General features: G+C 41.9%; 3 protein-coding genes across 5 annotated transcripts; 2 read left to right on the forward strand and 1 right to left on the reverse strand.

The window, feature by feature from the left end:
• Positions 1 to 6,002: 6,002 nt before the first annotated feature.
• Positions 6,003 to 8,956, forward strand: LOC102699831. Its single transcript, XM_015833315.2, has 4 exons — positions 6,003 to 7,154; positions 7,946 to 8,082; positions 8,162 to 8,311; positions 8,402 to 8,956. Exons 1-4 carry the CDS (start codon positions 6,044 to 6,046, stop codon positions 8,762 to 8,764), a joined length of 1,761 nt encoding a protein of 586 aa, XP_015688801.2. The 5' UTR covers positions 6,003 to 6,043; the 3' UTR covers positions 8,765 to 8,956.
• Positions 8,957 to 9,608: 652 nt separating this feature from the next.
• LOC107304597 lies at positions 9,609 to 19,545 on the reverse strand. 3 transcript variants are annotated; one of them, XM_040527020.1, is made up of 4 exons: positions 19,190 to 19,545; positions 17,016 to 17,107; positions 10,707 to 10,918; positions 9,609 to 10,287 (listed from the first exon to the last, which is right to left on the reverse strand). In XM_040527020.1, the coding sequence occupies exons 1-4, from the start codon at positions 19,238 to 19,240 to the stop codon at positions 10,154 to 10,156; spliced, it is 489 nt and encodes a 162-aa protein (XP_040382954.1). In that variant the 5' UTR covers positions 19,241 to 19,545; the 3' UTR covers positions 9,609 to 10,153. The 3 variants fall into 3 exon arrangements, 1 of the variants encoding a protein (XP_040382954.1); XR_001550674.2 differs by lacking the exons at positions 17,016 to 17,107; positions 19,190 to 19,545 and adding an exon at positions 11,577 to 11,863 and having other exon boundaries at positions 9,612 to 10,287; XR_001550673.2 differs by lacking the exons at positions 17,016 to 17,107; positions 19,190 to 19,545 and adding an exon at positions 11,569 to 11,862 and having other exon boundaries at positions 9,612 to 10,287.
• A 1,081-nt stretch (positions 19,546 to 20,626) lies between these two features.
• Positions 20,627 to 24,573, forward strand: LOC102711840 (mitogen-activated protein kinase kinase 1). Its single transcript, XM_006644148.2, has 8 exons — positions 20,627 to 20,915; positions 21,440 to 21,527; positions 22,144 to 22,281; positions 22,789 to 23,013; positions 23,147 to 23,329; positions 23,449 to 23,669; positions 24,078 to 24,123; positions 24,222 to 24,573. Exons 1-8 carry the CDS (start codon positions 20,842 to 20,844, stop codon positions 24,312 to 24,314), a joined length of 1,068 nt encoding a protein of 355 aa, XP_006644211.1. The 5' UTR covers positions 20,627 to 20,841; the 3' UTR covers positions 24,315 to 24,573.
• The last annotated feature ends 636 nt before the right edge of the window (positions 24,574 to 25,209 follow it).

Below are 25,209 nucleotides of genomic sequence, written 5' to 3' on the forward strand. Positions count from 1 at the left end.
CGTGCTGGTGCAAATTTCGCGTCAATAACTTCTCCACTCAGCACTTGCAGCTCTGCTGATAAATATAAAGAATCTCCCTTTGATGTCATAGCGGTACGACGAGTCTATCTACAGGCCACCATGTAAGCACACCCGTGTAGCATGGGTTGAGGTTCTTATACCACCTCTAACGTCACAACCCTCAAATATGCATAATCTACTTTACACATTGAGTGAACATATATACTTATATAGTGCACCACTTACACTTTCGTTATCGCTTAGTGCAAAAATATTGACTCAAAGGTACTATGGATGTGGTGAACTTGCTATAAAAACCGACCCAAACCTATCTAAGCTCTCCACACTGGACTAAGCCTAGCAAATGAATACTTGGCCTAATGACCATAAACCAAAACTGGAGCAAACACATATGCCTAATGGGCTAGGGTATCATATAATTTTATAGTAGAGTCAAGACTTTGCTGAGTCATGACGTCATAATCGAACTCTTGCCAAGTTATCATGCTAGGGATAAATATGATTTTTGATTGATTATTTGATAGTATGATTTTTATTGGGGCTAAAACTTTACCGCTAAAAACAATCATGGGTAGTCTGTCTAGTTTTATCTTTTAAAAAATATTCCGACATAGACATCAGATATTACGTTAAACACTAAACCAAAAGCATGGAACTCATCACCTTCAAAGACCCAATGGACTTTCCGATATGAAACCGGAAACTCGATGCTTTTCAACCAACCAACCGAGCAATGAGTTTACACTAAAACCGGAGATTATGATAGCTCGGATATTCTGATAATTTGTCGCATATTTCGATCACATTAGAGATAACACTTGAAGCAGAAAAAATATTTAAGCACCAGTATCAACCCAACTATATGCATATCAATCCCTCTTTTTTTTAAAAAAAAAAAGTATTTTGACCATTAGTGCTCAAACCCTCTTACACCCTGTCTTTTTTTTCTTATACTTATAAGCCAAATCTTAAATTTTAATCCTTAAAGGAGTTGATTTTGGGGCTTTCATCGAATTTATTTTTCTAGCATTAGCTTTTAGATCGCTAAAAATATGTATGTAAAATTTTATTCACATATTATTATTTTTTATAAATACATCGTTTGACTTTTTAAAAAAAACAAACAATCACCCAATATTACATCATCCTAGCTCAAGAAAGTGAAAGATTTACAATTATACCATGAAGGTTTGACGCATTTCCCTTTTTGTTTTGATAATGGGATGTTCTTAGGAGTAATCTTCAAAAGAGATACTCCCTCCGTTTCATAATGTAAGAAGTTTTAGCTAGACTTAGATTCATCTATTAACCAATGTATATTGTTTATATATATGTCTAGATTCATTTATATCTATATGAATTTAGGATACACTAGAAAATCTTACATTATGAAACGGAGTTAGTACTCATTACACACTTGTAGAAGCTAGAAGCTAGTTGCCTTGCGTCATTAATCCCACAAAAATTGGCGGTGCTGGATACACTTTCAAGAACAGCTCTAAGAATCTAGCCAAAATGCCAAATAGTTCTATTGCTCAAAATTTTCTAGCCATTTTTCCCATGGGAAAATGTTATGCAAACAACCGAAACGTACGACTCTCGTACGACCGCATAGTCTGCGCCGTTCAGAACGTGCACACGTAAAATTAGGGCCCCTTTGAATCATGAATGAAATTACGGAGGAATAGAAAAAAAATATAGGATTCTAACAGGAATATAAGTGTAAAACAGATGATTGCAAAACACAGGAAAACGTAGGAATGACCGTTTGATTCGACCATACGAAAAACACAGGAATTTGAGGAGAGATAAAGACTCAAAAGGATTTTCCCATGAGGTTCTACCTCTTGTTAGATTTCCTCCAAAATTTGTATGAGAAGAGGCATTCCATAGAAATTTCATAAAATTCATTCCTTTGATTCAAAGGACCTTGTAGGAAAAAAATCCTATAGGAATGAAATCCTCTAAAATTCCTATGAATTTTCTTTGAATCAAAAGGGTCTTAGGCTTTTCAGAGATTCAGAGCTCTTTCCTGTGTATCTGAAGGAGATAGTCAAATCACAATTTGCATAGCTTGTAGTTATTTTACCAAAGAGCAAGTGAGTGTAGACGGTGTTGAAACATAAGCACATGAAGATTTAGTTTATTCCATAAATAAATCATGACATTAAATATACAAACTAATAGAGATCTAGGCATGTAAATGAAAACAAATACGTAACATGATTAAAATATACCGACGGTTTTGAACCGGAGTGTACACAACAACGGTCGCACGAACTCTGTCCAACAACACACATCGATGACGTCGCGCTGCAGCGAAGAAGGAAGATGTGTCATGGTGGGGAATAGCGAGCAGTTGAGCACAGCTCTTACCAAAAATTGTATCCGTATTCTCCCAGTGCAGAACATCAAAGCCAACGGTTCTATAGACCAACTCTCCCAATCTACCGGTGCATATAAGTGAGCCACATAGAGTAGACGACATGCAATTTCATAGTATAGAGTAGGTGGCAACACCCTAGTTTTTTCACATGTATTGCACGAAGGCGATGATTCATTGTTTATGGAGAGATCAGGAAACATAGTCAAGAAGCTTGCATTATCTCTATAACTCATAATTGAATCAAATAAGTCACGGGTAACATATTCAGACTCCATGTGAACAGGATAAACGAGAATTCCAAAACAAGCTCTAGATAAATTCGGTAAGATATAGTAAAATAAAACTACAAAAGTAAGTCGCGTCTACAAAAGCATGATGCGCTTATTTTGATGGAACATTTACGCGCATATCGTGTGCGCATGCCCCATGCTTGGCAGGGTGAGCGAGTGCACATGTGTGGGTCTCTAGTTGTTTGACATCATTACTTAAATGACTATGAGAGCACCCTCAATTTTAGTAAGGCATCCGTCTTCTAAAATAAACAATATAAGATTAAATTTCAAATGCATATGTCTCTTATGAGGTGGGCCTTGAGATTTCTTTATAAACTATACATTTCTTCTAGGCTAAAGTCCATACCAAAATTTCAAACAGATAAGAATGGAGTAGTTAGTTTGTTATAGAAGCTTATTTGTTTGCTATATTAGTCAAAATTTAGGATGGTACATATAAATAATCTCTTGGAGACGATATAATTAAGTAGCGCGTTCATACTGTGTGTGGCATACTTGGCACGACGTGAGCTAGGATATTTTATTTCTTTTTTTTTACAAAACATCCTTGACTTCTCCCTTCGATCCGTTCTCCGATCCACTAGCTCCGTTCGTCACTACCGCAACACTCAGAGGATCTCTAGACACTACACCATGACAATTTCTAGCAATTAATTGCTGGGAATAAAATTTGATTAGAGACATATTATTTGCCAGAGATACCCTATATGCCAAGAATAAATTAGAACGTTGCTGGGAATTAGATGTGCTCGGTGGCCAAATAAATGTTGGCTAAAATAAAAAAAGAGTGAAGTGCACCAGCGGCGCTTAAACTTGTGTGCATGTGTCATCTAGGTCCCTGAACTCTCAAAATGTATTTTTGGGTCCCTGAACTTGTCCGGGGGTGTCATATAGGTCAAATAGGCTCCGACCTGCTTCATCTGTTGACGTGGCATGTTACAGTGGCGCCTACGAGAAGAGAGAGAAAAGAATAAGAAGAAGAGAGATATTGACATGTGGACCCACATAGCCCCACCAATATGTAGACGTCACCGTGGCATGTCACGTCAGCGGATGGAGCGGGTCGGAGCCCGTTTGGACCTATATGACACCCCAGACAAGTTCGGGGACCCAAAAATACATTTTAAGAGTTTAGGAACCTAGATAACACATGCACACAAGTTTAGGAATCGCTGGTGCACTTCACTTAAAAAATACAATGTCATTTATTTGCCTAGAATAGTTTTACGAGACACATTATGTGTCCGGAATATGATTAGGGCAATTCACCAATTAATTTGGCGGGCTGGCTGGATACGGTGCCAAATCTAATCTAGAGGTGGCGGGCTGGCCGGAGGTGGTGACTGGTGAGCCTTGGTGAAAAAAAATCCACCCAAAATCTGCAAGCGCGAACAGCACAGCACGGACATCCTCCGGCACCTCCCCCTCCGCTTCCCCCTCCAGCACGCACGCACACATCGTCGAAGGAGAGGATCTCAGATTCTCACTCCGTCACCACTGATGATGAGTGGCCACCGGCGGCAAGGAATTTGCTATTTTAGCCACGCGACTTCGTTAAAATGAATCCGTGGGTTTCTTTAAATAATCTGGTATTCAATGCCACTCCTTACAATGGTCTTTTCCATTTTCTTTATTTATAAATTATTTTGTCAACCGATAAAAAAAAGACTGAATTGCCCCTCTCGCCTCGTCGCTCTTCCTCTCGTGCGTCGACCCGTCCATGGCCAGCGGCGACAGCGTGCGGCCGGCAGCCACCTCCCGAGCCGACAAGCTCCCACGGTCCAGCTCCCCACGCGACCGCTGCCCCACGGCCCGGCGTTCGCACAGCATGAAGAACGGGAAGGGAAAAGAGGCGAGGCCGCCGGAGAGGGAGAAGAGGCGAGGCCGTCGGACTGGCGCCGTCGGCGTTCGGCTACGGGCGATGGGCCGGGGTGGTCGCCGGATCTGGCATCGCTGGCAGCCACCTCCCAAACCGGCGAGCTTCCGCGGTCGGCTCCCCACACGACCATCGCCCCACGCCACCGCCGCCTCACGCCCTGGCAGCATGAAGAACCGAGAGGGAGGAGAGGGGAGGCCATCGGACTTGGCCTCGCCAGACCAGGCGTCGTCGGCGATCGGGTACATGCGATGGGCCGACGGGCTGGCGTGGTCGCTGGATCTGGTGCCGTCGCCGGCGGACGCCTGCCGGTCTGCAGATCGCTAGAGGCTCTCCAGCCATGGAGGTAGCTTTCGGCGGCGCCGCACCGTCTTCGGGAGCTCTCCGGGGAAGGAGAGGCAGCCCCGTCTTCGGGAGCTCTCCGGTCGACAATGTCGTCTTCGGAGCTCTCCGGCGACGCTCGAGGAAGAAGAGGCAGCACCACGTCCGAGGCCTCTCCGGCGGCGCTGTGTCCAGCGGCCTCCTCTCTTCCCCCTCACCGTTCTTATTTCGCTCAGGCTGTTTTCGTCCCTTATTTTATTGCTTGATTTAAAAAAATTGATAACAAATAAAGAAAATGGAAAAGGAGTGACATTGAATACAATCTCATAGCCATGGACTGGAGCTCATTTTAACGAACCTGCTCGGTTTAGGCTTTGTAAAAACTTTTTGTAAAAATATCACATCAAATCTTTGGACACATATTTAAAGTATTAAACGTAGTCTAATTATAAAATAAATTTCATATTTCGCCCGGAAACCGCGAGACGATCTTTTGAGTCTAATTAATCCGTCATTAGTATATGTTGGTTACTGTAGCGCGTATGGCTAATCTTGTCCTAATTAAGCTCAAAAGATTCGTCTCACGATTTCTCCTATAACTGTGTAATTAGTTTTAATGTTCATATATATTTAATACTTTATTTAGATGTCTAAAGATTCGATGTAATGTTTTTAGAAAAAGTTTTTGAAACTAAGGCCTTGTTTAGTTCTAAAATTTTTTTCTAAAAACATCACATCGAATTTTTGGACACCTAAATAAAGCATTAAACATATATGAACCAAAAAACTAATTGCACATTTATGGAAGAAATCTTGAGACGAATCTTTTGAGCCTAATTAGTCCATGATTAGTCATAAGTGCTACAGTAACCAACATATGCTAATGACAGATTAATTAGGCTCAAAAGATTCGTCTCGCGATTTCTAGGCTAGCCGTGAAATTCGTTTTTTCATTCGTGTCCGAAAACATATTCCAATATCCGATCAAATATTCGATGAGATGTTTTTATCAAAAAATTTTGGCAACTGAATACCACCTAAAAAGGGCCTTAGTGTCTAAAATAGCAAATTCTTGCCAGCGGAGACCTGCTAGCTATTCGCAATTCGCCCCTCCGGTGAACTCCCCCGCCGCGCCCACTCATCCGGATGGCATTGCAGCCATTTAAGGGCCTCACTGCCGTCGCCTCCCTCACCGACGACCTCCTCGCCGAGATCCTCCTACGCCTCCCGTCGGCGGCCTCCCTCGCGCGCGCCGCGCTCGCCTCCAAGTGCTGGCTCGGCGTCGCCTCCGCCCCGGGATTCCTCCGCCGCTTCCGCGCCCGCCACACCTCCTCGCCTCTCCTCGGCCTGTTCGTCTCCCACGGCTACTCCGGCCTCCCCGTCTTCCACCCCGCCGGGACCGTCCGCACCGACCCCGACCTCGGCGCCGCCGCCCGCGGGGGCGATTTCTTGCTCACCTGCGTCGGAGGAGACCCCCACTGGCACCTTCGAGACTGTCGTAACGGCCGCCTGCTCCTCTGCCGGGGTAGATCCGTCGCCGTCTACGACCCGGTCTCCCGCCGGCGCGACTCCTTCCGCCGCCCGGAGGACGACCCCTTCTCGGACACCTACGTTGCCGACTGCCTGCTGCACGGGCATGGCGACTACGGCGCCGCGTCGTCGTTCCGTGTGGTCTCCGTGCAGCGCCATGGCCGGAGGATGCGAGCCGTGGAGTTCCGCTCCGGCACTGGAGAGTGGAGCTTCCACCCGTGGATGGAAAATGTCAGGAGGCCTCGCCGCGGCCAGGCGATGCACGCAGCGGGGATGATCTTTTGGAAATGCGAGGAGAATTCTTTGCTGCTGCTTGACACGCGCACAATGGAATTCTCCATGCTCCCTCTCCCAGTGAGCTTCTTCCAGCCTTCCAAGTACGCCGTAGGAGAGATGGAGGATGGCGTGTGCTGCCTTGTATGCCTTGACGGCACCATGGACAACATCTACATCCAAGTGTGGCTGCTCATGGAGGACGGTGGTGGTGGCACTGGCAGGAGGTGGGAATTGGAGAAGGAAATGCCAGTCAGTGAGGTCCTTGACGGGCGTTCCCTGGTGCGACAGGTCCGAACAGTGGCCGGTGGATTGGTTCTTGTTTCCTGGGATGAGCGCCATCCACAATTCGCCATTGACCTGAAGAATATGAAGGTCACTGCTGAGTTCATGTGCAGCGGACCGGCTTATCTTTTCCAAGCGCCATGGCCACCCGCTGTGTTGCTCGATACCGGTAATTTTCCACACATCACATATGAGCAATTTTGGAATTATAATGGATAGATGGTCTTAATTAATTGCTAGTGTAGTTTTAGCTACTATGTTTGTATAGATGAGCCTTCCAATTACAGCAACAGCAAATTTTAAACTAAGGCATTAAACTGAATTACAACTATCTGTTTCCCATGCTTCCTGAAATGAACTGACAGGACTACATATTGGTTAATTTGTCCTGTTTAATCTGAAATACTACCTACAAGTTTTTTTTACAATGGATAGGGGAAGACACGGTAATACATATGTGGGTTTCTAGCAGAAAAGAGAGGCAAATACAAAATGCAACTGCAATGATGGCAATGGTAAAAATAAAATGGCATGCTATTTTGGTGGACTAAAGTACCGAGAAATTTATGTGGTAAAACTAAATTGACCATATTTCTGTGGTATGGAACCAGTTTTTCCTTGTAAGCACGTAGTCTTCACCAGAATCTGTAATCATGCCATTACCCATTTCCTGCCCTTCTGTCCTTCTGATCATGATGGATAATATGATGCTTTCCTATATTATACTTAGAGATTTGTTTCAGTCCAACAAAAAATACCTCGAGGTACCTCGTGACACCAAATATCATTTCTGATCGTTGGATCTAATAGTACACATCCTACTCAGCTAGATCCAATAGTGAAAAATGATTTGGTACCTCGAGGTACTTTTTGTTGGACCGTTGGACCGGAGCAAATCTCTTATACTTAACCTTAAAGAAATCATTGTTTAGCTTATTTGTCATTTCGTCTGCACTGCAGAGGTTCAACCGGCGAATTTGGCTCTTCCTTTACAATCTGCAGAATACGTGGAGCCACTTCAGTTGATTGCTACTCAGGACGTGGTCAATCATGTTAATCTTGCTGCAGAGAGAACTGGTGTTTTGGTGAACTCAGAGGTAAAGATCGTTCAGATATTTCTTTGTGAAATTTGTGTTGTTCTGATAATCTGTAACTACTAACTGCATTTGCACACAGGGCCCATTGGATCTGATCCTGGGACCGCATGGCCCACAGGACACACAACAAGCCATGGTTGCTGAAGGGGAGACCTTAGTGGCAACAGCAGACCTGAAACTACTCACGTCTGCTGAAGTGCAAAACCAGTTAGTAGCTGAAAAGCCTGAGGTATTTAGCAATCGCTGTCTGGTTTGTTTTTCTGGCAAACCTATTACTGAAAGCATTATAACTCATCTATATTCCCCATGATCCGATCAGATCAACAAGGGGCTTGAAGTCCCAGTTTTGAAAAGGAACAGCGCACGCTTGGTAAAAAGAAGAGGGGCAAGGTATGAGAATGTTCTCCACATGGCAATGGAGATGAAAGCACGTTCCATGGGTGGTATGGAACAGCTTAGCACTTCGCCTGGAAGAAACTACAGCAGATCAGAGAAGCCAACAGTTGTGGACTCTCACTACGGGAGATACTACCAGCATCGTCGACGTCCAGAGAAGCCCATTGTTGTGGACCGTCGTTATGGGATATACTACCAGCGTCGTCGACGTCCACAGGTTGGGCAAGTAGTAGGCAGGCGGCAGCAGCAGCAAGAGTTCAGGCATGGTGAGATAGAGTTCAGGTAATGCGCACTAATAGGCTAGGAGGGAAGTAGGGTTTGAGGAGAATTATATCAATTCAGAGCTAGGAAGTTTACTTGTACTCGGAAATGACTAGCCATTAACACCTTGCATTCGCATGAGCACTGATATAGACATTTTTGTAATTCGTATTTACTTGAAATTTATTAAAATCAATTCTGTGGGGTTTTGTTATAATGGCTGAGATCGGTTGCACTAATGGTGCCCTTTTTGGTCTAGGAAAGTTGAAATTTTATTGAACCATATGTATCATGCAATGCCTGATAAAAAGAAGATTTCGCAGGAATCCCGCGTAAGGTAGAGGCAAAGGGATTGGTTAGTCTGTAGCCCAAATCAACGACACCAATAAAAGCAAGTTAGCAGGCCAATGAGACTAGTAATGTGCCCGTGCTAACACTACGGTGTCAACTATATCAATCGTTAAATTTATTATCATGTAAAATACAATCATCTTAAAATCGATCCAATCCAAGTTATATATCAAATATTATAAAGTACAAATAGTACGATCTACATATATATATTAATCTAGTGTTACTTTTTTAAAAAAATATCAGTTAATAGTTAAAAACACACGCACCAAAACAAAAAAAAACTCTAAGAATAAAGATAGAAGCTGACAACGTAAAATATACCACAGAAATAAGAAGCATGCTACAAGCAACGCAGAGCATGTATAACGACTGGTCAGGCAAATTCGAGTTTGTAAAGTCATGATACAAGCAACGCAGAGCACGTATAACGACTGGTCAGGCAAATTCGAGTTTGTAAAGTAATGCTCGGTATTGATCAAAATCTGAAATGAACAGAAAGACTCCCTGATGCAACTCAAGAAATCACCCTCTACACTCTGCAGTAGATTGGAAGACAATGCATATGTTCTTAATTCTCACTCACAAAAACACTACCTGCGTACAAGCCCTTGACGACAAGCACAAAGGGCAAATATAGCAGCAACAAATTTTCACCTAGACGAACGATTGACTCATAATAAACGGTATGAAAGTAAAACATAATGATGTTTCACGTAATAAGCCATATCAGGTCCTAAAGCTCATTATTTAAGTTTTCAAGTCAGCAAGCTCTTTAGAACTGCCCTCCATAGCCTTGGTTGCCATCGCCATAGCCTCCTTGGTTGCCATAACCACCACCCCCATAATCATTTTAATTTGAACGAAAAAATGTCACTTTAATTACAACATATGATCTTACATTCAAAAGAAAACAACATTTCAAAATGATACCTATTTTCCATCCTCAGGCTTAGACCAGAATTTGTACATAACTCTCAATTTCTACAAATAAAATAGTGCAAACAGAACTCCAGATTTACACTGGATGCTAAATGGAGGAATTCAGGAGTCAATACACCATTCAATGGGTTACATGTGCATACAAATATGCAGGAAAAAAAAAATTAAAGCAACAAGAAGAGAACTTTCCTGTCTTCTCAAAAGCCTGTAGGAGTATGATCCAATTCTTGCATAAAGAGTTTACGTTACTCCATTCTGCAACTCAAAAATGGTATTCAAATGAGCACATGACATTTTATTTGTGAAAATAACATACTGCACAAGCATTTCAAATGAATAGCGAGCATGTCAGATGATCTTAACGAAGTAAAAGGTATATGGAGTGGCTTAGTTTCACAGCAAGTTAAGGGAAATGACTCCATATTGATTGTTCTGGGGAGTGTACATCAGAATTAAGTCATATATAATAGAAGTTACGAAAAACCACAGAAACATCTTCAAAGGATACATGCCTTTTGCCTATTCTATAAATTCATATTACCTGTTTATTATTGATGCATATAATCAAAAATAACTAAAAATGTAAGGTTTAAATCCATTCATTCTACTGGAGTAGTAAAAACAGTTTCAACAAATTGATTTTGCTGAGAAACTGCAGGAAGTGGAACTCTTACGTTTGTCTTGCCTGTCCTTTTCCAACTTCTGAGAATCATTCCCAGTCAAGTGAGTGCCCTCCACACCATCCTTAGCCCATTCATGACATTTTGTTGTCTCATCAGAAAAGATTACAGTCTTTTTCACTGGGTTCTTGGTGGCCTCATGGCTGCGAAGAGCAGTCTTCTTCAAGGCAGCACCATCAGAAATGTTGCGCTGCTCTCGGGGCTTGCTGGTGTTAGAAAAAAAAATGTAGGTATTAAGCAAAGGGAAGCACAATAAATTGACAGAAGGAAGAAGCAATAATCAGCATATCACCTACGAATATTTTGTTCCACAAATATTGTTCAAAGTTGGAATAATATTATTACTTCGGGTTGTATGTAGCATAACCAACATATGGTAGCTGAAGAAAACCAGGAACTCACAGAGATTATGCATGAGTCTCCAATTTGTCCAACAGATTTGCAGCAAAAGATCATAAATATTTTGCTCCATTCCAAACTAAAAGATTAGACGGCACACCTAGACTCTTCAAGGGACCGAACCTATTTCTCCAACAGATTTGCAGCAAAATATCAAAAATATTTTTGCTCCGTGTTCTAAACTACTCCGTAACTAATTAGACGGCGCACCTAGTGTCCTCAAGCGACTGCGTGCATTTGATTAAATTAGCAAGAGCAAGCAAATCGGCAAGTGGGATACCTAGATAACAGGCGGATGCACGAATTGAACCGGAATGTCCCCACAGAAACCTAGGTTTTGGATTTGGTCGCCAACAACCAAGAAGCGAGCAAAGATAGGGCAAAGATATTTCCCGATGACTGGAGAAAAAAATTCAGGAAAACGCGCAACCAATCCAAGAGAAGAACCAGAGCTTACGTATGTACCCGGTAGAAAAACACTCGATATCCGCCTAACTCCGGCCCAGCGGCGTCGTCGGGGGTAGCGCGGGTGGAGGGCGGCGTCGGTCGTGGACAGCGGCGGAGGCGGGGGCGCGTTGTCGGGGCGGCGGCGGAGGCAGGGGCGTGTTGTCGGGGGCGGCGCGGTGGACGGCGCCGTCGGTCATGGAGAGGCCGGAAAGCGCGGTGAAGAGGCGGCGACGGTGGGCAGTGGAGCGGCGGCGTCCGTTGCGGTGGCGTCACTCGCGGGGTGTGGTGGTACACACGAGGGCGATGGCGAGCGTCTGCGGGATGGCCGATGGGTTAGGGCGAAGCGTGTGCGGGCTAGGGCGAGGCAGATGATCCCATCCGTAGATTCACCAATAGACTATTACGGAGCGTTAGATACCATTGGTGAGGACGTAAAAGTGAGGACTGCAGTTGCTGCACTATATGGTGGATGAGAACTCATTTGTATTCTTATCTTTTTACTTCTATTTATGCTAATAAATTAAATTTTAAATTTTTAACTTTAAATTTAGAGTTGATTTTGGAGGTTTTTCATTATAGGTTATTTTTTATTTGTAAATATGTCGTTTGTTTTTTTTTCCTCAAACAATGACACCCTTGGTTTGTTGCCTTAAAAAATGGCATTGACAAATTTTTGGTAACCATACCTGATTCCTGTCCATGTGCTTTCAAAATTTTGGCAACAAACCAAACAAGCAAATGTTGCACAAAACTTGCTAAGTGGTATAGTTAGTTGCTTGTGATAAATTTTTGTTACCGTATTTGCATTGATTCGTATTTTTCTCATTCTTGTATTCGATAATATTCGATTTGTTTCTGTATCCGATATTTTTGATTTCGATTCCGATTAAAAAAATGGAAACAGAAACGATAAGGGTGGTTTCCGTTCGTTTAGGTGGTTTGGGTTGACATTTTATGTAGTACCATAGCACACACTTCTCGATTTGGCGAACAACTTCTCACGCTACCATGTAAGTAAGGAATTTTGGTTTGGGCACAGGCAGCCGATAAACTTTGCTTAGGATGATCCACCATAGCTAAATCGCCTTTAGAGGACGCACTTCTATGGATGGGTAAGCCATGCTTGCTCAATCGATACGGAGTCCAACCAGGACGACAAGCAACCAGCTAGGAGAAATACTTGCAGTGCGGTGAGGCATAGTTCCTCTCATAGGCGGATTTACCACTGGGGCTAGGGGGCTTCAGCTCTCATACCTGATCTGCGTTATTAAAGCCCTCTTAGCCCTCGCAACAAAATTTCTAGTATTATTGAAAAGAAGGGCTGGAAGCAGATCACTTTTGTCCAACCTCTTCTAATATTTTTTCTGGATCCGCCACTAGTTCCTCTAGAGCGGTTTGATACGAAGGATTCACAACAGATGAAGAGAATCTTTGTATGTTGATTTGGTGGAGTATTATACTATCGTTTTCCATCTTTAAATCAGAGTATCAGTTTGTTCGTTTTCCAGGTGTACCGTATTCATTTGTACACAAACGGTCAGGATATTGCAACAAGGTTTGGATACACAAATGCCCCAACCCCGAATATGTATGATTCTACAGTAACACAATGAAAATCTTGTATTCGGAAGGAGATGGTATAGAGTTGTAGTGAAAAAGACATGAATGTTAATGTCGTGTTGTTTATACGACGAATATGGAAGCTGAAATATTTTCTAATTTTATGATAAATATTTAATAGTATAAATGATGAAGCTAACTACTACTCCCTCTATTGAAGGATTATAAAATAGGAAAAAATACGAATTACCCCCGAATTATCGCGGTCGGCCGAATTACCCCATAAACCCGAAAACCAGACATAGTTTACCTTGAACTTTCAATACTGGAAAAATTACCCCTCTTGACCCAATCCAAAGCAGTTTTGTCGTACCGTACACGTGGCAGTCTAGTCAATGTTTTCTTTTCTAAATAGTGAGGCCCACCTGTCATAGCCTTAAACTCTCTCTCGGGCTAGAGGGCGAACGGGGGCAAGGGTGACGAGCGCTCGGCGCGCATGGCAAGCAGGCGGGCGAGGGAGGAGGGTTCATGAGCGAGGCCAGGTGGTGGCTGACGGCGTCAGGTCGACGAGCTCGACCGGCTTCAGTGGTAGCGGTGGCGGCAGGTCAACAAGCTCGGCCAGCTCTAGTGGTAGCGGCGTGGAGCTCGGACACACCGACACTTCGGCGGCCGCTCCCTTCCCCGCTCACCATCGTCCACCGCCCTCGCCCCGCCCTTGTCTGCTCGTCCGCCCGCCGCCGCCAATCTCGGTGCCATCCACACGGCCTCCGTCTAGCGTCCGCCCTTGCCTCGCCTGCCGTCTGTTTGCCCTCCAGCCCGAGAGAGTTTAGGGCTATGACAGGTGCACCCCACCATTAAAAAAAGAAAATGATGACTAGATTGCCACGTATGACAAAACCGCTTTAGATTGGGTCGAGGGGGGTAATTTGTGTAGTATTGGAAGTTCAGGATAAACAATGTCTGGTTTTCGGGTTTAGGGGGTAATTCGGCCAACTGCGATAATTCAGAGGGTAATTTGTACTTTTTTCTATAAAATATTCTGATTTTAGCTAGGTCCATCCATTGATTCATGTACAATATATTTGATATAGGTATAGATTTAATAACATCTATATGAATCTAGTAGCGTTAAAACTTCTTCTAATATGAAAATGAACTAACAAAAAACTGAAAATCTCTAGAGAGATGAGATGACAGACTTCATTAAAATATTTTTTAAATTACCACACCGTTAACCGTTCAAATAATCTACGCACGAAAACTGGTTAAAACCAGGGTTTGCAAAAACATGATTATCAGGAGGGCACGACTTCGATATTTGGTGGTAGGGCTCGGCAAATATCATACAAATTTTAAAATTTGAAAAAAAACCCAATAGAAAAATAAAAATATTTCTTGCGATAATTATGTAATTCCTGACCCTAGTGGTGAAGAAAATTTTCAAAAAAAAGATGTGAATCAATCAAAAGAGTCACAAAGAGATTTTGAGGTAAGCTAAATTGAAAAAAATAATTAGACAACATGCCACGTGATAAAGGACGATTATCACAATTATTGTGGTGATTATCATGATAATCACTCGTTCCTACTGTCGTGGTTTTATCATCATAACGCATGATTGTCACACTGTTGTTCTCTATGAAATTGCTCCCAAGATTATTACACCAAATCGTGCGGTATTCATTCTAAAACCGTGATGACTTTATTAAGAAATTGGATTTAAATTCGCATGGTGTTTACACTACTGCTGTGCAGCGGTTTTTACTCCCTCCGTGATAAATGAAACCTGATCAAAACTACAAATCAAAGCGAAAAATATAGTGATTTTAAGTAGGGATGAAAATGGATTGGAAACGGACGGAAACTATTTTACCGTTTCCGTTTCCATATTTTTACGGAATCGAAATCAAAATTGGAAACCTTGGATACGAAAACGGAATCGAATATTATCGAATACGAAAACGGTTCGAATTCGAATCAGAGCGGATACGGTAATGGATATTTTCGTATTATAAAAACTCCCAAACCGAGGTTCCAATTTTTTTCTAAAACAATAGATCAAATTTCAAACATTAGTAACTAACCATAACATTTTTTTGTCATTACAACAAGTCCATAAGTCACCTTGTTAATGATTGTCTAAATACCAAATAAAGGCTATAATTTATAAATTATTATACCTAATACAAATCACGCGGATTATTATAAAAGTTCACATATGATACTATAAAATAAAATATGTATCGTACAAGTAGATAAAAAGTGATTTTATATGTTTTTTGATTAAGTACTTAAGGCTAACTTACTGGAGTGGACTGGGCCATTTTGGTTGATATTATGAACTTATGTCATATAGGCCTGCAGGAAAATTCTGGAAAAAAAAGTTGAAAAGTTTCTGAGAAAAATTCTGGAAACATTCTGACCGATTCCGATTTCCGGCGGATAGTGTCCTTACCGTATCCGTTTCCGTTTTCGAGAAATGTGGGATGTACCTGTAATAAACAGGAATCCCACATGCCCAACTGTCCAGGATACAGTTGCGCATAAAAAAGGTATAAAAGCACAAGCTCAGCGAGGAAAACTTACTTAGCAGCGAAAATATGGCACGTCGGCCTAGTTTTCAAAAAAAACCAACCAAGCAGCAAGCAGAAGACCCGACAACATCACAGGCGAGCTTGAGCGAAGGGAGCGACCCTAACACGAGCAACCTTGACGAAGACTTGCTCTTCTGAACCACATTTTATGCAAGGGGTGAGTACGAAACGTACCCAGCAAACCACGATTCAAGAATACAAGTAGAATACATGCAAGTAGTACAAGGATATAGGGTTCATCAAGGTGGGTTGATAACAAGCCTATTATAAATAGTTTTTCCCTACTTTGATAAAACAATTTATTTGTAAACATTTATAAATCGATAGTTTAAAACGTGGCAATGTCAATCACCAACATCCTCATCTTATTCCACTCTAAATTTTAACTATAAAATCTACTCATACCATAAGAAATAGGAATCACCCAATGACACATCTCCATTAACCGGGAGAACGGCGTATTCAAATACAATATGACTCTGCAGCGTCTGCCTAGCTTTACCCACACGATACGACGACTGGATCAGAGTCGAGATAACAGAACCGTTCATTAGTCCCACTTACTACTAGTACCGCCCAGTGGGATATCATCCGTCCTAGCAGTCGGGCACTCGCTTGGCCACAAGCAAGGCATAGTAGGGTCGCTGCTTTCACGGATGCCACTGTTGTGAGATCATGTCAACTTGGCCCACGGCCCCTTCCACATGTCCACTCCTATAAGCTCCTATAGCCTCTAACAGTCGTTCATATAGTGGAACCACGTACTAGGTTAAGTCCGATTACTCGGTCCTGTGGATGGGCGCGAACTATATCACTTTTCATGGCATAAGAGGGTTTTTATCCTTATATCCGGGGAAGCAATTAAATTAACACAACATATACATACAGTAATACATGTCATAATATCCACAACATCAACCTTCACCCGGAGTCACCTTCCATATCACTCAAGGTGAGTGATTTATATCAAAACAATATTTTATGCAGCCCGATAGCGTCATCAGGTGACGACGGGCAAAACAGATGTATGTGTGTAGAAGTTTGGTGGTATTATCCACTACAATATTAATCTGATGAAGTGCTCATCCTATACCTAGGTTATCAGGGAATAGGGTATGGTGGTTTATGGTATCGGCAATAATAGTAAATTAAGTACAGGGTGATAACTAATGTAACATGATTATTTGATTATTTGAAAGTAAGAATACGCCAAAATAACTTTGCAAGTAAATAATGCGTAAAATAACCAAGTGGTTCTCTACTTAGGTTCTCAAGATGATCAAAGGATGATTTCATGACTTGCCTTGCAATATATGGTTTTCTAGGAGCTTCAACGTAGTCGTCTGGGTCCACGTCAGCTTCTGCAACAGCTTGATAGACTTTCTTCCATACGATCTAGCGCACGCACACAAGAACAAATAATAAACAAAGCTATAAAACTAAAAGCTATAAATAAACAAAGTAACAACAAAAAGTTGGAGCTAGCTAAAGAGATAACAACTGCATAGGTGATTGGAGAGATTCAGAAGGCTTTTAGACCGATCTCGGATTAAGATCATCATTGTATAGCCAGACGGTTATGATCTAGAATTAGAGTGATGGATGATAGATATTGGAAGAGAGATCACGGATCTATGATATGATTTTATGTGGCTTCGCATAATGCGAGATTGATTTATGTACCACATGAATGAAGATCAAGTATGACTCGAGACAAAGGTTGATTTGAATAAAATGAAATACAGATAGATATTGGTTGGTTAAAAGTCAGGGCTTGCTAAACCAATGGATAGGAATAAGAGTTTAGACTGTAAATGGGAGAGGCTATGTGGCAGTGTGTTGAAAGAGAAGACGATAAGCTAGATGAGGTTATTTTGTGATAAACAATGTGAGCTTGGAGTCGGGAGAATGTCGATAACTGGATCAATGTGCGAGTCAGGATACCATGATCGTAAGACAGCTTGAAGTGGTGGTTTAAAAGAATATTGTGGCAAATTGACAAATGGATGGACTTGAATAGGCTTTAGTTGTTTCAAAGAATAAGATTAGTTTTGAAAGTTCAGAGAGATATGATTTGGGCTTATTGTTGCAAACGATAACAGTGGAGGCTGGAGTTATGGGATGGGATGATCATGCTATGATCATACGTGGCTCTATAAGACGAGTGGGTGGTTTCATGTGTTAAACACCAAGCAGGCTTGGTGTTTAACCCAAAATATTATCATGGACAGATATAGATAAAGGAATATAAATGGATTGATAGTCGGTGAATGGTTGCGGATGATTAAATTGGAAACAAGGTTAACCACGTGAATTGCATACGCATTTATAACTAAAATACGCATTGAAAGAGAATGAATGGATCATGTATGGTTGGCTCGAATCAAAGGAATGGTTAGCCAATGATGGTAGACTGCTGAGCTATTGAATTAAATCAATAGTTTGAATTATATGCGATTTGATGTATAAGAACAAAATAATTTAGGAATCAAATGATGTCGGGTCGGAATGGATGATATGAACTCGACGCTCTGAATGGCATCGATATTTTAGGGTGAACTCTAGATCTAGGTAATATAATTTAGATAGATAAGGACAATAAGCTACCAGAGTTTATCGGATCAAGGGTTGGATGAAAATTTAAACAAATTTAAGATACTAAAAGAATAATAAACCATACGATCAAAATTAGGTTTTGACTTTGAAATTTCGGATGGCGACAAAAATATCGCCGTTGAATTAGGAATGACTCAAGGAGTCAGATAATGCTATCGGATTTTAAATTCGAGAGTTAAGGGTCAAAAGAATTATTTGAATCAGGGGAAAAGAATAGTTTTTGAATTTATTTTGAATAGAAAAAGAAATTAGGATGGACTCCAATTATTTTATTTTCTCCTTCTCCTCTTATTATTATTATTTTTCTTTAACTTCTTTTCTCTCTCTTTTTTTTTTCTCCCCTTTTCTTCTCATCTTTCTTTTTTCTTTTCTTTTCTTTTTTTTTCCCCTCCCTCTCTCCTTTCTCCCCATCGTTCTTCTTCCTGCGTTCTTCTTTCTTCCTCTCCCGTGCAGGCTACAGGGAGGGAGGGGGCGGCCAGCTGGGAGGTCAGGTGGCTAGGGGAGGATGGCTACGGCACCAGGGAGCCGAGGGGAACCCGTTCCCCTCGGTGAAGGCGGCTGCAGCGCCGGCAAGGAGGCTGGCGGCGGCTGCTGGTTCAGGATGGCGACGGCGACCATGGAAGCGCCGATTCCGGCGAGCTCCGGTGAGGGCGGCGGCCGGGGAAGGTCCAGGGAAGGGAGGCGAAGCTTGCTGCAGCCTCATCCGAGGCCGGGGCGGCCGGGAGCAGCGGCGCGACGTGCGCCGGTAGGGGGAGAACAGGGGAGCGACGGGCGGCGGCGACGCCGGTGGGTTCCGGCGGTGATTTGGTTCGGGAAAATGAGGGGAAAGAGGCAAACTGTTATGGAGAAAGTAATGGATACCTTGATTTTGAAGAAGAGACAACGTGGCCGACGAATTTTGAAGAACAACATCGCTGGCTGCACTGTGACCGGCGGCTTCACGGCGTCGGCGACAGTAACTCTGGCGATGCAAGCTTTGGCCGTTCTCGGGGAAAGTAAGAGGAGGTAGGGGCCTCACTTTCCTCCATGGGTGGTGGCCAGGAAGGATGAAGAGGGTGGCTACTGGTGCAGAGAGGCAGTGGAGAGAGGCGGTGGCGAGGAGATGACGATGAACTCGACTTAGAGTTGGCTGCTGGTACGTCGGTGGCGAGACTGTGCTTCTGACGAAGACGCGTGGCGACGAGGTGGCTGGGAAGCAGCTGCGTGGCCGTGGTGGCCGGCCAAACGGTGTACAGCGCCGCCGGTATGAGAGGAAACAGAGAGAGCGAGATAGAGTTGGATGGATGGCTGGCTGAATGGATCGATTGGAGGGACAGATGAAAACAGCGGTTCGCGTGAGATCGGCGGTAAATCGGAATAAACGAATTCAACGATTTTTGATTTTATATAAGTTTGATAAAATATGAATATAAAAATTGAGATTGGGCTATTCGAGTAGAGGGTGGTACGGTTAGAGATTTTGGTGGCGATGGTTGATATTAAGTGTTTATCGAAGAATTTGAATTTGATGGCAGATAATTGAGTAGACGGCAATTCGTGTAGGATTCGGTAGAACTTTTCAAGTAGCGAACTCAAACATTTATATATTTGAGGTGTCTTGGAGATGAATATAGAGATTTCAGAATGTGGATAGTAGTATGGATAGAGATTTGATATGGTACTTGGATAGAAATCAGATGAAACAATATTAAATAAATGTGACTAAAAAAAATTTCTAGATATCAACATGACTTCTAATAAGGGTATCTATGAACGCTAGAATTTTGTGACACGAACTTGATAAGCAGATAATCGTAAAAGAAAATGGATTGACACTGGACTCTGGAATGAATGGTGGGAATCAGGTAATGGTTAATCATGGATATATTTGAATCGATGACAGTGATTTAGATAGATTGTGACGATAGGAAAAAATAAAAGGGAAAGGGATGGAATGGACTTAAGAGCCCCTACTCGACTTGACAAACAACGAAACTAAAAAAACATTTTCGCAAAAAATTTACCCTAAATTTCTAGTATGTTACAAGAAAAAATCCGAATTCATCTCCATTTCTGATAAATTCTAAAAAAATTCCGATCGATGCTTTCTGTTTTTAAAACTAATTCAGAATCCGAAAAATTCCGAACCGTTTTCAACCTTAATTTTCATCAATAATTTTCAGAACATGGGTCAGCCGCATACGTAGCCGGGGCTTTCGATTTTTTCCAACTCGTGGATTCCCACCGAGCGCCCGCCCGGGCCCACCTGTCAGGCAAGTCTTTCCACTTTCCACCCCCCTCACCCTCACTGACTCCCCCCTTCTTCGCTTCTTCCTCCTCACCGCCGCGCCGCTTCCTCCTCCCCCTATCCCTCGCCGCCGCTGCCGCGGCCTGCCTCCTCCCTCCCAGAGCGCCCCCCCGCCACTCCCGGCTGTCTGCAGAGCCGCCGTGGCCAGATCCGTGCCGGGACACGCCTCTCGGCCGTTTCTTACCAGATAAACCCTAACCGAAGAGGAGAAGGAGGAGAGGAGGCCATGAGGGGGAAGAAGCCGCACAAGGAGCTCAAGCTCTCCGTGCCTGCGCAGGAGACGCCCGTAGACAAGTTCCTGTAGGTTCCCCTCCTCCGGTTCCTTGGGATTAAACGTGCTCATTTTTGTTTGTCACATTGATTTCGTTTTGCTTTTTTTTTTCTTGTGCGTCTCCATTGAAGCGATCAGGTGTGATGAGATTTCCGGGATTTTCTAGATGGGTTCCAGATTTTTTTTTTACTTTTTAAAGTATTTTGGAGTTCAGATCAAATTGTGTTGCATATAGTGTGATTTGTTGGGTTAGTGATGAGCTGAGATGGAGATAAGACTGCGTTTTGGTGATGATCTCATTAGCCAATCTATGAGTAGCTCGCAAAAGGCAGAAGCTTAGTCCTAGTTACTGGCCAGGTGATCTCGGGCTTGAAATATCTATGATCTGAGTTGCTATACTGACTGTGCAATTCGGGACACTTTTTTTTTCTGCATTTGAGTGGTCGAGATCCAGATCGTTGATTGTTTATCCTTGAACCGTATCGCGGATTTATGCTTCGAAATTTCATGTTTAAAGTTAAATAGCTCGCACTGATCGATGGTGTTCCTTTAGGACGGCGAGTGGTACATTCAAGGATGGTGAACTGCGACTCAATCAAAGAGGCTTGCAGCTTATATCAGAGGAAACTGGAGATGAACCTGTGAGTTCCTTGTCCGATCATGGCTGCTTTTGTTGTTTGTTGATATCTCCCAACTGTGTTCCTGAAAACAGCTGTATTGTACTATGAATGGTGAGTGTTGATATGTAGGTGTAGTGATGTAGAAGTACATCACAATTTGCTACTTCACTAGATCAATAGAACTTGATTGTTGATATCCATGTAGCTGATTTGACTGCAATGGGCACTTCTAATGCATGGTATCAGTGCGACTAGCACATTCTTGCTACATTATGTAATAGTGACAAGGCATCCTTGTGTTTCAAACATTTCTGAGATTTTATCCATGAATATAACATACATTCACTTTTCGTGGTTTATTTTTTATGTTTAGCTTGAACATTTGTTGTTTTATCATCACATGATTGGAATGTTGTGCTCTGTACAGGCTATTAGACGCTGAGTTTTCTTAGTAAATGTAACTATAAGCTATGTTGCTTCTGATGGTTATTACATTTAACATGAACTTATGTGGTGCAACTGTTCAAGGATATTCAATTAGCTTGTAATGTTGTTTATTTTGCATTTTCCATCGATTCATTAGTCACCAAGTAATCTCTTAACTCGGATTGCGCTCTGGCTTCTTTATTTTCTCCAGCAATCCACAAACTTGAAGGTGGAAGATGTGCAGTTGTCAATGGATGACCTTGAGATGATTCAAGTCATCGGTAAGGGGAGTGGTGGTATTGTCCAACTAGTTCGGCACAAGTGGGTGGGGACATTATATGCTTTGAAGGTAATTTCAATTATACAATATTTATCTAGTGTTCCACACTAATTCTAAAATGGAAAACTTATATGTCTTTTGTAATTTAGTGTGCTGCATCAGGCTTCAATTCCTTCAGTTGGACTTTTTTTTATCATTATGTTTGTATAGTCATGGAAAGCTGGAAGTCAAACTCGTAGTACCTTTTTGAACCTATTTATCATAATGAAATTATTCTGCATCATAGCATTTGAGTGATTGTTTAAGATTAATTGGTAGTGCTCGCACCTATGTACTCAGCTAAAATTAGGTGGGGCATTCTACATGAATGGTGTAGCAGAAGCATCTGTCATCAGCTTACATTTGCATGCAATATATATGTTGAACTCTAATTTCAATAAATATTGATGCTAATGAATGAGTGCGCATAATGTAATTATATTCAGAATTTCAGATCTATCGAGAATTCTGTGTGTTGCACCTGGTATTTATACTGCTGTGGCATTTAATTGACTAGTATTGTAATTCCATCCACAGGGTATTCAAATGAACATTCAGGAGGCTGTTCGCAAACAAATAGTGCAAGAGCTCAAAATAAATCAAGCAACACAGAGCCCACATATAGTCCTTTGCCATCAATCTTTCTACCATAATGGTGTAATATATCTTGTTCTAGAATATATGGACCGTGGATCTCTTGCAGATATCATTAAACAAGTCAAAACAATTCTGGAGCCATACCTGGCAGTACTTTGCAAGCAGGTGACATAAACTTGGTTTTTAATTTCTAGGTTTTGATCCTTTTGGAATAAGCTTGGAAAATCTTGCCATATTTTTCCAAAGTTGAAAATACATTGTAATGCAAATAATATTGTATAATATTTTAATAACTCAGGTTTTGGAGGGTCTATTGTATCTTCATCATGAAAGGCATGTAATTCACAGGGATATAAAGCCATCTAACTTGTTAGTTAACCGTAAAGGTGAAGTAAAGATTACTGATTTTGGGGTAAGTGCGGTGCTAGCAAGTTCAATGGGTCAGCGGGATACATTTGTTGGAACCTACAACTATATGGCGGTATGTGTTGAAATATTAATCTGCTTTGTTTATGTACTCCTAGTCTATGTTCATTACAGTGATGTGATCTAGAATTCATAAATTTGTTCTAATAGTTTCTTCCTTTGCTCCTAGTTCAGCCCGAGCGTATTAGTGGAAGCTCTTATGACTACAAGAGTGACATATGGAGTTTGGGCTTAGTAATACTCGAGTGTGCCATTGGTCGGTTCCCATATATACCTTCAGAAGGAGAAGGTTGGTTAAGCTTCTATGAATTATTAGAAGCAATTGTTGACCAGCCACCACCCTCTGCACCCGCAGACCAGTTCTCTCCAGAATTCTGTTCATTTATCTCCTCCTGGTATGATAAACATCTCTGTTTGGAATCCCACATGAAAACTAGCCTTTATTACTTTTTTTTCTAGTTATTTTCTTAAACAACAAAGTTGGCTGCATCTCCCTGTTTTTCAATGTCTTAGTCTTTTGCATGTAAGTCCAAAAAACCTGGAGCTGCAAATGAAACTTTGGAGTTATTGAGAAAGCTATTTATAACTTGCATATATGTGTAGTGATTCCCTTGGAACTTTTTTCTTTTATCATGCATGCAATAATTGTCCTGTGTGCTCCTATATCTGATTTCATGACTAATCTATAAGGAAACAGCCATGGCTTGAGGGCAAATGGCAGTTTCTTCCAACTTCACTTAAGATTCATCTCATCAACTTATCTTACTCTAGTTACTCTTATTTATTCTTACATTGTTGTGCAGCATACAAAAGGATCCTGCGGAGCGGATGTCTGCTTCAGAACTATTGGTCAGCATTGCCTTCTATTTAATAGTTTTTGTAGTGATCATAACTGTTATTCCATCTCACGATCATCTTGTTCTGAACTGTCATATATATTCTTGCAGAATCATCCTTTCATCAAGAAGTTTGAAGATAAGGATTTAGACCTGCGCATTCTTGTCGAAAGCCTTGAACCTCCAATGAATATACCCGAGTAGATTGCCATTAGAGTGATGAGGTTTCACGGTGCGTTCAGGGTCGGCATCTTGGTAGTGGCACATATCTGTCCTAAACTGCATCACATTCCCTGCATCCGATGAAGTGTGTATGATGTTGAAAATTCTGGAGGAGTCGTGGTAATGTATTGGTATATTTTTCCTTTACCTAAGGCCCTTTTGTTGCCTCTTTTTATAGTCCTGTGACTTGTCATGACATAGAGGGGATCATGATTTCACCTTCGTATTGCATGGTGTCTTATGGTAGTTCTTGCTGCGAGTAATTTAGCTTAGCACCCAATGTCCTTATGAGTTATGATCCATCCTTGAAAAGGCAGAAAACGGTAATACTTTCGCTGCTGTTTTCTAAAGAAAGTGCTAAAATAATAGTGGATTGCAATTTGACCTTGCATGACCGAATTTGTAAATAAACTTTGGAGATCAAGCAACATATGGAGTACATTACTGGCACTGTCATTTGCACCAGGAAAATTCAGTTTGTTAAATAAAACTACAAAATAAGGATCATCTTCACGCATTCTGATCCACAGGAGACAAGAGGCCTGTTTGCTGCAGCTTTTTTTTTTAAACCTGCTTCTGCCAAAAGCTGTCCCTAAACGATTTACAGAAGTCATAAATTCTAGAAAATAAACTAAGAATCAAGGAGCTATAAAATAAACTAAGAATCAAGAAGCTATGTTTAGGAGTTTATTTCAAGCAGTTGCTTTTCAGAAGCTTCTCATTGTCCCCAAAAGATTTACAGGAGTTATAAATTCTGGAAAATAAACTAAGAATTTAGAAGCTATGTTTAGGAGTTCTTTTTCAAGCGGCTGCTTTTCAGAAACTTCTCATCTATCCCATCGTTCCCAAAAGTCCTTCGCGTGGAGATCAGACTGCG

Source organism: Oryza brachyantha, chromosome 1 (genome assembly GCF_000231095.2).
Source record: "Oryza brachyantha chromosome 1, ObraRS2, whole genome shotgun sequence".
Lineage (NCBI taxonomy): Eukaryota > Viridiplantae > Streptophyta > Magnoliopsida > Poales > Poaceae > Oryza > Oryza brachyantha.

Coding starts and splice junctions, on each gene's coding strand:
- LOC107304597 (XM_040527020.1), bottom strand. CDS start 19,240: ATGTTGTTCTTCAAAATTCGTCGGCCACGTTGTCTCTTCTTCAAAATC. Junction 17,108..19,189: donor GTCTCTTCTTCAAAATCAAG/GTATCCATTACT, acceptor TGCGTGCGCTAG/ATCGTATGGAAGAAAGTCTA. Junction 10,919..17,015: donor AGAAAACCATATATTGCAAG/GCAAGTCATGAA, acceptor TTCTAACACCAG/CAAGCCCCGAGAGCAGCGCA.
- LOC102699831 (XM_015833315.2), top strand. CDS start 6,044: ATGGCATTGCAGCCATTTAAGGGCCTCACTGCCGTCGCCTCCCTCACC. Junction 8,083..8,161: donor GTGTTTTGGTGAACTCAGAG/GTAAAGATCGTT, acceptor ATTTGCACACAG/GGCCCATTGGATCTGATCCT. Junction 8,312..8,401: donor TAGTAGCTGAAAAGCCTGAG/GTATTTAGCAAT, acceptor TGATCCGATCAG/ATCAACAAGGGGCTTGAAGT.
- LOC102711840 (XM_006644148.2), top strand. CDS start 20,842: ATGAGGGGGAAGAAGCCGCACAAGGAGCTCAAGCTCTCCGTGCCTGCG. Junction 22,282..22,788: donor GGACATTATATGCTTTGAAG/GTAATTTCAATT, acceptor TTCCATCCACAG/GGTATTCAAATGAACATTCA. Junction 23,014..23,146: donor TGGCAGTACTTTGCAAGCAG/GTGACATAAACT, acceptor TTAATAACTCAG/GTTTTGGAGGGTCTATTGTA.